At 52.8% G+C, this 13,363-nt stretch overlaps 2 protein-coding genes across 4 annotated transcripts in view; one reads left to right on the top strand and one right to left on the bottom strand.

Annotated features, from left to right (window-relative positions):
* Positions 1–1,852, top strand: part of ELAVL3 (ELAV like RNA binding protein 3) — a 24,328-nt gene extending 22,476 nt beyond the window's left edge. The window contains exons 8-9 of one of the 3 annotated variants that reach the window (XR_004231172.1): positions 474–656; positions 1,274–1,852. The gene's annotated coding sequence lies outside the window, so the exon portion shown is untranslated. Of the gene's footprint in view, positions 1–473; positions 674–1,273 lie in introns of all 3 variants that reach the window. The other 2 variants (XR_004231171.1, XM_031947586.1) reach the window with 2 other exon arrangements.
* The window catches only part of PRKCSH (protein kinase C substrate 80K-H), a 14,843-nt gene extending 1,480 nt beyond the window's left edge, over positions 1–13,363 (bottom strand). The window contains exons 1-14 of the mRNA XM_012541873.3: positions 13,283–13,363; positions 12,763–12,879; positions 12,339–12,455; positions 10,880–10,975; positions 10,723–10,780; positions 10,327–10,444; positions 9,245–9,374; positions 8,826–8,910; positions 7,830–7,908; positions 6,929–7,015; positions 6,131–6,295; positions 5,610–5,700; positions 1,852–1,921; positions 388–477 (exon numbers count right to left, since the gene is read on the bottom strand). Coding sequence (XP_012397327.2) covers positions 388–477; positions 1,852–1,921; positions 5,610–5,700; positions 6,131–6,295; positions 6,929–7,015; positions 7,830–7,908; positions 8,826–8,910; positions 9,245–9,374; positions 10,327–10,444; positions 10,723–10,780; positions 10,880–10,975; positions 12,339–12,455; positions 12,763–12,850 — 1,274 coding nt within the window. The 5' untranslated portion in view covers positions 12,851–12,879; positions 13,283–13,363. The remainder of the gene's footprint in view (positions 1–387; positions 478–1,851; positions 1,922–5,609; positions 5,701–6,130; positions 6,296–6,928; positions 7,016–7,829; positions 7,909–8,825; positions 8,911–9,244; positions 9,375–10,326; positions 10,445–10,722; positions 10,781–10,879; positions 10,976–12,338; positions 12,456–12,762; positions 12,880–13,282) is intronic.

Below are 13,363 nucleotides of genomic sequence, written 5' to 3'. Positions count from 1 at the left end.
TGGGGAGTGGAGCTCACCTCCTGGAGGTTTTTCCCAAATGCCACCCCCAGGATCTGGGTGCTCACATACACAGGCACACTCCCCTCCTCAGGGTTTTACTCCCAACCCCAGGCTCTGAGACAAGATATAAATAGCCAGAATGGTGTATCAGCAGGAAAGGGAAGGCCCTGTCCCCTGCTCTCCCTCCCTTTTCTTCCCTACCAAGGCCAGGGAGGGCCTACATTCAAAATCTACATTCAGGGTCATTCTGACCCCTGCCACAACGCTGGGCCCCAGGCTTCTGCTGCCCTTCCTGCCCTCATGGGCCCTGTGAGATCCCTTGAGTCCTTCCTCCTGGACCCCCTCCTTTTCCAATGCAGTACAAAGCTGCCAGTCCCAGGTACTTACTCATTAGTGGACAGCTCATAGCACTGTCCAAACAGGTAAGAAAACTCCCCGCTGGGACCCAAGTCCAACGCCATCTCTTGTTCTAGGTTCCTACAGTGGGAGAGTAGGCAGGATGGGTCAGCGGGTACCTAACAGTCTCCCCACCTTGGGTCAGGGAGCCTTCCTGAGACCAAAGGATCATCAGTGAGACTCAGAGAGAAGAGGCCGGGTTCATGTCAGAACCAGGGTTTAGATCCTCGCCCCGCTGCTTCCCACGTGATCCTGGCCAGGTCTATTTTCTAGTCCGGTAAAAGACTCCTTCCTTCCCAGCTCTCACATTCCAAGGGCCCAAAGTCCCTTTCTGCTGTTTTCAGAGCCCTACAAATCCTAAAATCTAGAGTTACACAGGACTTGGGCCTCTGGGTCCCCTGATCCTCCCCAATGGCCTGGGTTCCAATCTAGCCACTGTCTTGCCCTCCCCCCAGCCCCAGTTCTGATTCAGGAAGCCCCAGGGAGCCACCATTTTTTTCCTATCATCAGGGACAGGGCTTCTTACTGAAGTCACCTCTGTACCTCCTTGTAACCAAGGCTACCCTCAATTACTGGAACCCTGGGGCCCTACAGAAGGTGGTGACAGGGCTTGGGTTCTCCTTACCCCCACCCCCCTCCCAGAGCAACTCAGCTAAGCTGAGGGCCCTCGTTAATGGCTTGTCTCAATGCACCAGAGAGCAGCCTTTAAGCTCCTCCCCAGCATCCTATGGAGCCTATCTGGGTGTCTCTGCTCCCTCCCCTCTTCCCTAGCTCTTGGGGCCTGATCACTGCTCCACAAGGGTCCTGAGCCAGTGAAGCTAGGAGACCCTCCCTCCTCTTCCTGGAAGCTAAGACCAAATTTCCCCTCCTATAACAGGAGACTGCTGTTTCCCAGAGTGCTTCCTAGAGGCTGGTTTGGTGAAAGGGTGGAATGCCCCATGGAAAGGAAGAGGAGAGAATGGATACCAGAAGGGCAAAGTTCCAGGACAAAGACACCAAGCTACTTGTCAAGCCTAGGGATAACAGAAGAGGCCCTCCTTTGTTCACGCCTTCCAAATGAAGACATGGAGGGGATCAAAAGGCCTAAGTGATCCCAGCCCCTCTAGAACTAGAGATCAGTGGTCACTGCTGGATATCATCTGTACCACAGCTGCGGGCATCTGCACCTCAAGTTCGAACAGTCACTGTGCTACCTTGTCTCCATTCCCCTGGTGCAAAGTCCCACCGCAGGGTACTTAATGCTAGTGCTGGCAGCAAAGGAGCCTGTTCCTTTTCTGTCCCAGGCCTGGGAACAGGAAGGATCGAGGGAGGCAAGCTCAATCTTCTACAGGAGTTTGGGGTGGGACATTAGAAGGGCAGGCTTAAGGCTTCTCTCAAGGCATTTCAGGAGTTCCCCCCCACCCTCCATACTTGACTAGGACCCACCTCCCTTCCAAGCCCTGGCCAGAGAGCTACCTGATGGACTCTTCCATTTCTGTCAATGACTTTTCTGCCTCTTCAAAATGGTCCCGAGCTTCCTGGGCCGCTGGAAGGCACAAAACACCCAGATAATGGGAGGGGGCTATGTCAGATTATCTCCCTCCCCCTCCCCCCACCCCCCTCAGTATCTCAGGGCAGGCAATCATAGGCCTAGAAGGCCCTTAAAGCGCATCTGTGAACAAATCAGCAAGCTGAGAAATTTTTTTACTTTTCTACCCTATTGTTAGCTTGGGGGGTTATACAACAGAAGGCGGCCTGACAGATGTGGCCCTTTGGTGTCTACACTCCCATAGTTTAGGCCTGGCTGTAGAACTCGAACCTGAACATGGGCCCCAGAACTCAAAACCCAGGGCGTTCTTCTATCCCAACACAGCAGTGCAAAGAAGCACTGAAATACAGGACAAAGGCTCAAAGCAATCGGAGCCTCAGAACAGGACTTGCTCACCCCCCATAGCTGGGGATCCCTTCCCCAACACTGCAGTTGCCTTCTGGGTCCCCCAAGGTCCTGACACCGAGTAATAAGGCAGAACCCAGGCAACAACCCAGGGCATCAGACTGGGAGGTTTCTTGCCTAATTCCCAGGGTCAAATACAGTCGAAAAAGCCAACACTTCCGACCCCAATCCTAATAAAGTTGCCCTCTCTCTGGACCCCAGGCTCCCTCCAGCAGGACAGGACCCCATCTCAGGCAGAAGGCCTCAACACTCAGAGCCCCAGGCAGGAGAGAACTGTGTCAAAGTTGTGCCTCTCCTGCTAGGCCCCCATCTCTGAGTCTCTCCCCACCCTCACGAAGGCCCTTCATTTTCCCTTCCCAAGAATTATCTTCCTCATACTCTCAGGATCTCCAACTACGCATTTATTCAGGCAGGGATCTCTGTGTAGCCCCTGAGTGTGAGTGCACATGCACCCCGCCTCCCCCCCAGAAAGCAGGAGGTCCAGGACTGGTTCTACCATTTACTAAAGTGTGACCTTAGCACAAGTCAAGTTATTGCCCCGAATCTCAGCTTTTTTCCCGATGAAATGGGAAGGATGGACTAAGAGACCTCCTGGGCCCTTTTCAGCTCTAAATGGGAAGCCACTCCCATCTAAGGGACCACATGCAAGAATGATGGGGTCCTGGAGCCACCCACAGACACCGTGGACGGCAGGTTCCTCTCACCGCCCTACGCACACATCACAGGACACCTGCACACAGACCTCTATGCTCACTCGCACACGCCCACAAGCTCCCCCCTTGGGAACCCTCAAGTGACGCTGCTCAGAGGTGGCTCAGCTAAAAGCCGGATCCTTCCCAGGGCCCTGGGCACCACAACCTCCACTACCATCTGAGCTGTCAGAAATGCTCCGCCTGAAGCTCTTTCTTCTAAGCTCCAGGAGAGCAGGGCAGGCTTGGCAAAACCCTCCCCCTCCCCCCAGGGAGTGTCAGTTTAGGCCTCTGCAGCAGAGGCAGCAAGGATGCTCAGAAGCACCTCCTTAAATGCCCCAGCTCCAGCTGGCACTCAGAGCATGAATGGAAATCAGCCTGGGTGAGGAGCCCCAAGTCAGGTGGGCCCATGCCACTGCCCAGGGCAGCTTAGGACCTGGGCTTCAGCCAATCCTGGCTTCTCAGCAGGAGGCCTAGAAAATTCTCTGCCTTACTCGCTGAAGGCTCCCCGGGGGGGGCCTGCTGGCTCCTCCCTCACCCACCGCTACAGCAAGAGTGCCTGGTAAAGACTCACAAACAAGCCAGGGGCCCATGGGGAAGCAGCGAAGGGGAGCAGGGGACACCAAAGTCCCACCCCTAAGGGGATCCCCAACACATATCCAGGGTCAGGCCCAACCCCCTTGGGCTGGCCCTGGCCCTTCTCAACAATTTTCTTTGGTTCTGGAGCCCCCCAATCTGGCCAGCTCCCAGGGATGATTTCCCCCCACTGCCCCTAGTTCCACTCCTAGGCTGTACCCAGTGCTGGGCACATCACAGAGCTGCCCTGACATTGGTGCAGGCAGAAGCGGTGTTCTCCCCAACGCCAAATCATCTCACATATCTGCACCAGCACCACCTGCACTCACTGCCCCCAACCCATTGTAGGCTCTCCCATCTTGAGCCATGACTCACGGGTGGCTTCCTGCTCAAAGCCTGGAGAGACAGGGCAGGCAGCAGGTGCAGCACCGAGGAGGGGCAGCAACTAGAAGCGTATTCCCGCCCCCCCCCCGCCCCAATTCCCAACCTATGCACACTGCCTCCGTGTCTCTCTAGGGGACTCCAGGTTGGCCAGAAAAACATCCTCATTGTAAGGGCACTGAGTTGTCTCAGGTCATAGAGCTACTCAATAGCAGAGAAAGCTAGAATCAGGGGCTGAGCAGCACCCAAATCCGATGGGGGGCCCTCACACCCTGAGCCCCACGTGGGGCTGGCAGTCCCCTTCTGAAGGCCGTGGGCACCGTCGGGGCCCTGGGAGCAATGCTGGCACTTTGAGAAAATAAGATCTCAACGCCTTAGTTACAGGTAACAGAGGAGTGTGAACCAGCAAGGGCCACAAGGCAAGGCCTGGCTGCCTCCAGCCTGGTAGGAGGCCCTGGACAGACAAACAACTACTCCTGCCTTCTGAGTTTCCTGGATCGATTTCACCTGGGACTCTATATGGGGAAAATGTATTTCTCACCCCGAGGGTGGGTGTCCATGGTCTTAGTTCCAGAGTCCATGGTGCAGTATTACCTAACAGCTATATGATGCTCTCCATGGTACTCCCTTGCCAGTCCCCTACTGACTCTTACCCCTCTCCACCTCCTTCAACTTATACATGAAACCAGAATCTTCCAAGAAGGCCCCTTCCTCATTTCCCACTCTCCCCAGAAGGATCCAAGCCACCGCCCAGCCATACTCGGAAAGGGTGGCAACAATCCTAGTCATGTCGGCTCCTATGTGTGTCAGTCTAGCCAAAACCCTGGCAACCATTCAGAGGTGCCTTTCTTCACTCTCAGTATTGTCAGGCACTCATCACCTCATGTTTTCTAGTGCGGAGTTTTGGACCAGGGGCAGGAACCTTTGTTATGAATTCTCTGTACAAGCTACTTCCTCTATGGGCCTTCTTGCCATCTGTAAAATGGGGAGGGTAGGAGATAGTGGCTGCTAAGATCCTTCCCACCTCCCTGAAATCCTGTTTTAAAGTTTTCGGCTCAGATGTCGCCTGACACCAGGATTTTCATCTTTCCAAGAACACCTCCCCCTTCTCAAAAACGTCTTCACCCTCTGACCTGAGATTCATTCCTGATGAGCACAGCTTTTCTGCTTCTTGGCCTCTGACAACATCCTCCCTTTCTGCCAAATCCTCTATGATTGAAACACATGTCCCAGCTCCCCCAGGAAACTCCCACCAATTTCCCCCCCTCTTTTGAGCTCCTCCAGGCCTGCCTATCATTTCCACTCCCTAGACCCTTAGCAGGCACCAACACCTGCAATGTGAGTTAACTTTTCCAGTGGGAATGGAAATAGAACATAGCTTCCCGAGAGGAGAGCCCATTCCTGGTATGGACACAAGATTTGTATGCAGAGGAATGGTCAATATTTTCTAGACAAACACTAATTGGAGTCCACAGGAAATCCCCGAGATGCTAGACAAGACCCCCTCAGGAAGATGGGGTAGACCATGAGCCAAGCATTAGCCAAAGACCATTGGATGTAGTCTCTGATTGACAAAGTACCCCAAGCTGAGTCTGCTCCAAATATTCCCCTCCCCTGAAGCCCTCCCTACATACCGTCAATGTAGGCCTGGGTTCTCTCATCATACGGGGGCATCTTGTCCTTCACCTCCTCATCCACCTTGACTGACTGTGGAGGCAAGGGCTCCTGGGGGAGGTGACAGACAAGGTGAACCCAAGTCCCTGCCCAAGTGCCCCTGGTCTTGCCACCTGGGCTCTGCCTGACCTCATACCTTTCTCCCCAGAGAGCCTTTGCATCCGCTGCAGGGGCTGCTAGTGCCCAGGCCCCAAGCCCAAACAAAGGCTGATCCAGGCTGGGCTGGGAGGAGGGGGAGGGCAGGCAAAGCCAACCAACAGATTCCTCCTAGCACCAGGGAGCAGCATCCCTTTTAAGCCATTCCCCTGGGCCCTGGAGAAGAGACGTTCCTGCCTTTCCCCTGTATCTAGCTATAGTCAGTCTGAGCAGCTTTAGTGACTGCCATTTCTTAATGGGCTTCCAGGAAGCCAGCCAGAGCCTGCTCCCACTTCCCTTCCCCCCAGGCTCCTCAAAAGCCAGGCTTGCTTCCACTCAGCCCCACCTTGTCCTCTTCAGGGCTCTCCTCTTCTTCATCCTCTTCATCCTCCTCTGTTTCTTCATCCAGCCCAGGACTTTCATCTTCATCCTCTACTGGGGAAGGCTCTTCTGGGACCTCTAGTATCTCCTCTGCCGGCGCCTCAGCCAGAGGTGGCACAGTAGGCAGCGACTAGCAAGCATCAAGTCGAAATGCATGGAGGACAGAGGCAATGCCTTCTCTTTCCCAGCCAGGTCTGGAGGCCACTGATCCCTCCCTCCCTCCCTTTCCTATCCCAACACACACCCAGTGATTTGTGTGCTCTTAGGCCCAGATCCTGCCCTCATTCCCTTGCTTTTTTGAGTTAAGAAAGTCCCTAAGTCAAGGAAAGACCCCGAGGAATTAGAATTGGAGGAGGGGGAGGTTGCTGTATCACCAGAGAGGGGAGGGAGTGTGGTTCTTGCCAGATGAGGGCCCACCGGGGGGAGGGGCAGAGAGGGACTGCCACTGTGACCACAAGCTAGGGCAGTGAGTGGGGAGGAAGAAGGGTGGCAGCTGCCTTGTTAATCAGGAATGGCAGCATCTGCTGCTGTCGGGCCCAGCTGGTTGGGATGGATGGGCTCCAGGGAACGAAATCTTAGCCCTGCTCTGCCTACTTTCCTGCCTCCCCGGGGCTGGCGGATCCTTTGTGAGGTCACAGAGTCTCTTGGGGTCTGGCTCAGCCTGGCCACATGTGCTGCTGTCTCCCTCTGCTGGCTGGAGTCCACCTCACACCCCGCCCCCACATCTCCTGGACCCCTTGGCCGTCTAGCCCAGGCTACTAACCTCCTGCCTGTACTTATCCTTGATGGCCGCCCACAGGCCTTCTTGAAAGCTGATGGCATCCACCTGCAAGGCCTCTCCTAGCAGAGCCTGGGGCAGAGAACAAGAGCAAGGCCTACTCTAGGTGCTGAGGCTGAGCAGGCTTTCCTTACAAGCTGCCCTCAAGGCTGGCGCACAAGTATTGTCACCCCCATTTTACTGAAGAGAAAACGGGCTGAGAGGGCACGTTACTCAACCAAGGTCCCACAGACCATCTGGAATTGGAACTTCCCTGACAGCAGGGGAAGGCCCTGGGGTGAAGAGCGCACCCTCCCTCACTGCCCTCCAGAACCCCTTGGGGACTCTCATCTATGCCAGGGAGCCAGACAATGGGAAGATGAGAAGCCTAGGCCTAGTGGGAGTGAAGCTGAAGTCCTCCACCCCCACCACAGAAAGAGGACTTCCTGGAGAGGCTCTCTGAATTGGCACTGTCACCTGCTGGCAATGCTTACCTGGGGGAGCTCCCCTGCCCTGTGGCTTCATTGAGAGAAGGCTCCCTCCACTGCCCACCATCAGCTGGGAAGGTGTGTTGTCACATCCCAGAACACATGACTCCCACCTGAGCCCCATCATTGCACTGCTCCCTTAGGCCCAGCCATAAGAGAGGAGGGGAGACATGCACATGTGCATCTCAGCTCCCACCCCCCCACCCCCAATCCTCAGGTCTTTAAGGGAAGACAACACTGAGTCAGGAAGCAAGGGATGCCCCTGCTCCAAGTCGCACAGGCCTCTGGGCCATAGCTCAGGGTGGGGCTTAGTCCAGTCTCAAACTTTGCTCTCCCAATCTCTCTGGGCCCTTGCTTGCCCTGGCTGGGGGAGAGTGCACATGCTGGAGGACTAGCTAGTGGGATGAGGATCCCATTACCTGGGCTTCGGCTTCTGACAAAGCCCCGTCACCATCCGGGTCCAGTTCAGGATGAGTCTGAAGTTCAGCCACCGAAATCCTGGAGAGAAGAGGAGGGAGTGGGATCCTGGTGGCACTTAGTGTGTGGAGGAGGGATGCGGAGCCAGTTGGCGAAGGCCAATAAGCCACCTCCCCAAGCCAAGACCCTCTACCCAGAATTAGAATTGATCATTTATTCCTCAATCCCAGGGCACCTTAGAAGTCAGGTATTACTGCACACCAAGCAGAGTCAAGAAGACCAGAGTTCAGATTCTTCCTTAGACAGCTCTATGACCCTGGGCAAATCAATTAACCTTGCTGGGCCTCAAGATTCCCTCACCTGTAAAATGACCAAACTGGACTGTGACCTCTAACGTCTATTTCCAATTTGAAATCTCTGGTCCTGTTATTATTTTTGATCCAGGGAGAATGGAGTATAGAGGATATATGCTGCTTCTCAAGCCCATACGAAAACTATCCATCTTTCTGGTCTTCAGCCAATAGTTTGGCATTAACATTCACTATGTGGGGAGATAGTCAACCTCAAGGCAAAAACATCTCTGGCAACTTAAGGCCCAGCTTCTTAAATGGTGGCTTGTGACTGCCCCCGCCCCCCATGGGATCTCATAACTGGATGTAAGGGGGGGGGGGGTCACCAAATTATGATTATCACTAAACGTGTGAATGTACTACTATTTAATACTATTATTTCTTACATACCTCGGATCATATAAGAATTTCTTGTGTGAAAAGGGGTCAAGAGTGTGGAAAAAGTTTAAGAAACCCTGAGCCAAGGCATCTCAATCTCAGAGCTGTTTACCTGAGGACCTTCAGGCTAGGAGTCCCACCTCCCTAAGTCGGGGGGAGACAGTGATCTGAGGGTGAACCTGCATATTGCTCTTCCCCTGGAAGAGCTGGGAGTTTGCCGCAGGGAGGAGGCTCCAGGAAGCAGCACCCGCCACAGCCCACAGCACTCACACTCCATCGGTGTTGTCATCCAGCTCCTGGAAAGCACTGGCAGCCTGTTCCTGGTCTCGGGCAGCCCTGGCTGCTGCCTGCTGCTCTGTTCACAAACAACCGGGTTCATTACTCTATTACTCTGGCAGGGAACTGGGGCTGTTCCCAAAGCCAAGAGGAATGGAGAGGCAAAGGGGCACTCCTCTTCCCATCCCTCTTCCCCCTAGGCCCTGGTCCTCTTTGTCTCTGCCTTGAAAGTTGTTTTCTAACCAATTCCACTCCTCCAGGTTCACCTCCTGCCCATGACCCTGCCCCTTCCCTGACTCCCCCAGCTCCACTCCCATTCTCAGTCCTTAATGTGGCTAACAATTCCCAGAATAAATGCTATCTTGTTTCATGCTGGGAGGGAGGGCACAGGGGATGGCATTAGGGGTGGTTACCTTCCCACAGCTTCTGGTGCCGTTCCTTGAATTCCTTCTCCGGCTTCTCAGCCTCTTCCTTCACTGCTCTCAGCATTGCTACTTGCTCCTCCAGGGCCTTCTTCGACTCTTGTAAACCAAGAAGCTTGCTCTGGTTGTATGAGAGAGAAAATATTTCAGTGGGGCCATGCTGGCCAGGGACAAAGTCCCTATAACTGGCTCCCTCTCATTCAAACAGCTTGCAGATGCAGCTGAAATAACCCCCATGCAATCCTAAAATGGACTTTAGGCACTCTCTGAGGCAATCCCTTCATTCTACCACAGGAGAAAACAGAGAACTCAGACCCAGCCATTTGGCTTCAAGTAAATTTCTACTACAAGCTGGTAATTATCCAAATTCTTTGGCCCCTGCTAATCTCATTCTCTCCAGCTCCAGAACTGGAGCTCCCTAGCAGCTGCCCTAGGTCAGCTGGGCAAAGGTCAAAAAACCAACCCTGCTACACGAAAGATGTCCCTGTCCGCATGTCCACACCCCACAATGGCAGGGCAATCATTGAATCCAAGGAGAAAAGACGTCTGCTACATCTTTACTAAAGAATCAGATGGAGGGCAGTTACCAAGTGAATGGGGCAAGGGGATAGACATTCAACTGAGCAAAGGGACTTCAATTCATTCAACAAAGGCAAGAGAGGAATTGAGGAACCTTTTCTTTTGTCTCAGCCACAATTCTATTTGCTTTGCTCTGGAACAAATCTTGGGGCCAAGTAAAGGGGAGAGAGGTCCAAGAGGGAGAACAGGACCTTCTTAGAAATCACACAAACAGGAGACCCCATAGTTTTCATCAGAGAAAGAATTCTTAATCCCTTCCCCTCTATCTTTAGGCTTCTGATACAATCAGGGATCACCAGAATCAGCTGAAATAGGCCTTGGAAATATTTCTTCCAACTCTCTCACTTCATAGGTGAGAACAGATGCCCAGAAATACCAAAGGATTTACCCACAAGCACACAGAGAGAAAAGAGTAGCCCCCAGGCCTCAGGAATCAACTTTAAGCCCTGGCCTTTCTCCACATGGGGCAATCTAGGAACACTGCACTGTCTCACCCGCTTCTCCTCCTGGCCCCTCTTCCCTTCTTCAATCAAGATCTTCTTGAGCCGGAAGCCCTCACGGGCAACCTCTGCCATCTGTTCCAGAGTCTCCTTCTCCTTCCGGCCCATTTCCCTAAGTGGACAGCCAAAGTGGATGGGGAGGAAGCACACAAGGGTTAGGGAGAGCAGAATTTCTGGAACCAAACTTGTCACAGTTTTCCAATGGCTCCCCATGGCGGGTGGGTTCCAGCCAGGCTTTGAGAAACCCCAATCATGGGGAGAGAATGGAGAGCGTGCCAGATCTGGTTTATTTCTGTGTGCGTGTGCCTGAGAACCCAAGTACACTCTGAAGACTGGGACTGGGGGCCTACACCTACAAGGGACAAGGGAGCTATTCCTGCAGCCACATACCTGCATGTGTTCTCACAGACGACGCCACTGTTGTACTCATCTGTGGCATCGCAGCAATCTGAGGGAGGGGAGCAGAGTGCCAATGAGGCTGACCTGGTCCCCAGATCCCTGCCCTAGTCCTGCCCCCTCCCTAGCCCAGCTTTAAAAGGAGTCTTACCACAGATGCCATCATTGACACGACTCGAGGGAATATAATGGGGCTTATAGCCAGCATTGGTACAGTGGAAGCGTCCTTCCGGGCAGGCAGCAGTCCCTGACAGTCATGGAGAAAGGGAGAAGTTATTACTACATCTCACTGAAATAAGCTGATCCAACGTGGAAAATGAAGCAATGTGCTGAGGCAAAGGCCAGAAGATGGAAAAACAAAGAAAAACACATGGGGACACACACTGAGTCGCAAATCTAGACACAGAAGAGAAAGAAAAATACACATAATAAAGACAAAGGGATGGAGGCAAGAATGGAGATCAACAATAAAATCCTTTTATTTGACTTTTAAAACTTTTATAACCTGGCTCCTGTCTATCGTTCCAATCACCTTACATTTACCAGACTCATTCTCAGCAATCCAGGTTCAATGGCTTCCTTCCTATCTTTCTACTTCCCAATTTCTAGGCATTTTCACTGGTTGTCTCCTCTACCTGGAATTCTCTTCATCCTCATCTCTACCTCCTTCGTTCCTTTAACAAGATTTAATATCTTCCCTTGGAGATTATTTCCAATATACCTTGTATATATCTTGTCTGTTCACAGTAATTTTTGTTTTGTCTTGAGGACAGAAGATTTTTTTTTTGTTTTTGCCTTCTTTGTATCTGTAATACCTTTATAGCTTGGCTCACATAGGAGACACTTAATAAATCCTTGCTGACTTGAAAAAAGAGACCAAAACTGACAAACCCAGACGGAAACGCAGATAAATGTCAAACACAGCCACAAGGATCTACAGAGAAAAATGCAGACCTATGGAAAGATGGACATGGGCAGTTCCAAAGAAACAGAAAGATGGGTGGACGAACTGACAGAGATACACGTGGCTAGATCCAGAATAAGAAACAAGATGCACAAAGATGGACTGATAGCAATGAACAGGTGAACACAAAAATAGAAAGGTGGTCAGATCTTCGCAAACATACAGAAAAATAGGGACAGGAAAACAGTTGGACAAACACATGAATGGATAGATATGAGGCAGTTGGATAGATTCAAATAGAAAGATACACAAAAACAGGCCTATTTGTAAAGATGCAGAGATAAGTAGATGGCAAATGGACAGATCACTACACACAAAAGTGAAAAATGAAGATGTTGAGACAAATGGATGGGCACAGAGAAAAAAAAATACATCATATTTGCATATGGAGAAACAGACAGAGGGACAAAAAGAGAGAGACAGAGTCCCAGTCATGTGGACACCCTGGACACACGCAGATAAAGCGACTAAAAAAGTCACCAAGATATACACAAAAAGATCAGGAGTGAAACAAGAAAAAGGAAAGCTTAAGGAGAGGGCCTCTCTCTGCAGTTTTATAGCCATTTCCCTTCCACCTGAAGAAGCAGTTGGGCACACTTGGGGAACACTCTTTTCGCCCCTCCTCCCACGGGTCCCTCATTCCCACCTGGTTCATCTGAGCCATCTTGACAATCACAGTAGTCATCATTTACTTGATCAAAAGGGATCGTGGAGGACCCGTCCAGGCAGGTGAAAGGCTTAGTTTTGTCATAGAAATGGTGATCTGAAGAGAGTAAAGAAAAATACTTTCAGCTTCCCACCCACATCAGGTGAGTGGACTCAATAAGGCTCGACTGACTACAAACGGCTTCCAACAGTCTCCCCTGGGCACAAACCACAAATACTAACACAGAGGTTGCTTCCTCACGTATACTGTTCTTCCCCAGCCCCCCACCCGAGAATGGGAAATGTAGGCAACGGCCAACCGGAAGCCGGGCTTCGTGCCCGCTCCAGCCCCCAGTTCCACCGACTTTAGGCGACTGGAGGGTCCGGGGTAGCTCCTCCTAACCAGCCTCCTGCAAGGGACTCACTAGTAAGGGAGACACCCCGAGGCCTTTTGACTTCCACAGCAGCTGTGGCGGTGCTTAGCAGCAGCAGCAGCAAAGGAGGCAGAAACATTGTACTGGGCACAGGCAGCGGCAGCAACTCTTAGGGCAAGAGGAAAACACAAGGGAGAAGGTGAGGGCCCACGGAAAGGAACGCCGGCTCTCACCTTTCAAACTGCAATAGCAATTACAAAGCAGGCAATCAACGATCGCATGCTCGCTGCAGGAACTCGTCCGCCTCCTAGGGGATGGGGCCCGGCGGCGGCCCTGGCCCAGCGGGAGCTCCTCCCCCCCCCCCTCAGCCAATGGAAGACCCCATCACTCCCTCCCCCCCCTCCCCCCCGCCAGTCACGGAAAGTCCGCCGCCCTCCTCCCAGTCAATGGGAGTCCCACATCACTCCCTCTCAGCCAATGGGAGTCCCAACCTCTCGGCCAATGTAGACCCCTTGCCACGAATGCAGGCCCTCATCAGCCTCCCACCCACCCAACCAGCCGGGGCACCTACGCGAGGCCGGAGTCAAAAGTCACTTTCCTCCGGCCCTGCTCGCTAGCACACGCCCGATCAGGCGCCAGCCAGGAACAGGAA

Source organism: Sarcophilus harrisii, chromosome 1 (assembly GCF_902635505.1).
Source record: "Sarcophilus harrisii chromosome 1, mSarHar1.11, whole genome shotgun sequence".
NCBI classification, from domain to species: Eukaryota; Metazoa; Chordata; class Mammalia; order Dasyuromorphia; family Dasyuridae; genus Sarcophilus; species Sarcophilus harrisii.
Note: the sequence above shows the minus strand (reverse complement) of the source record. Positions and strands in the feature narration are given on the sequence as shown.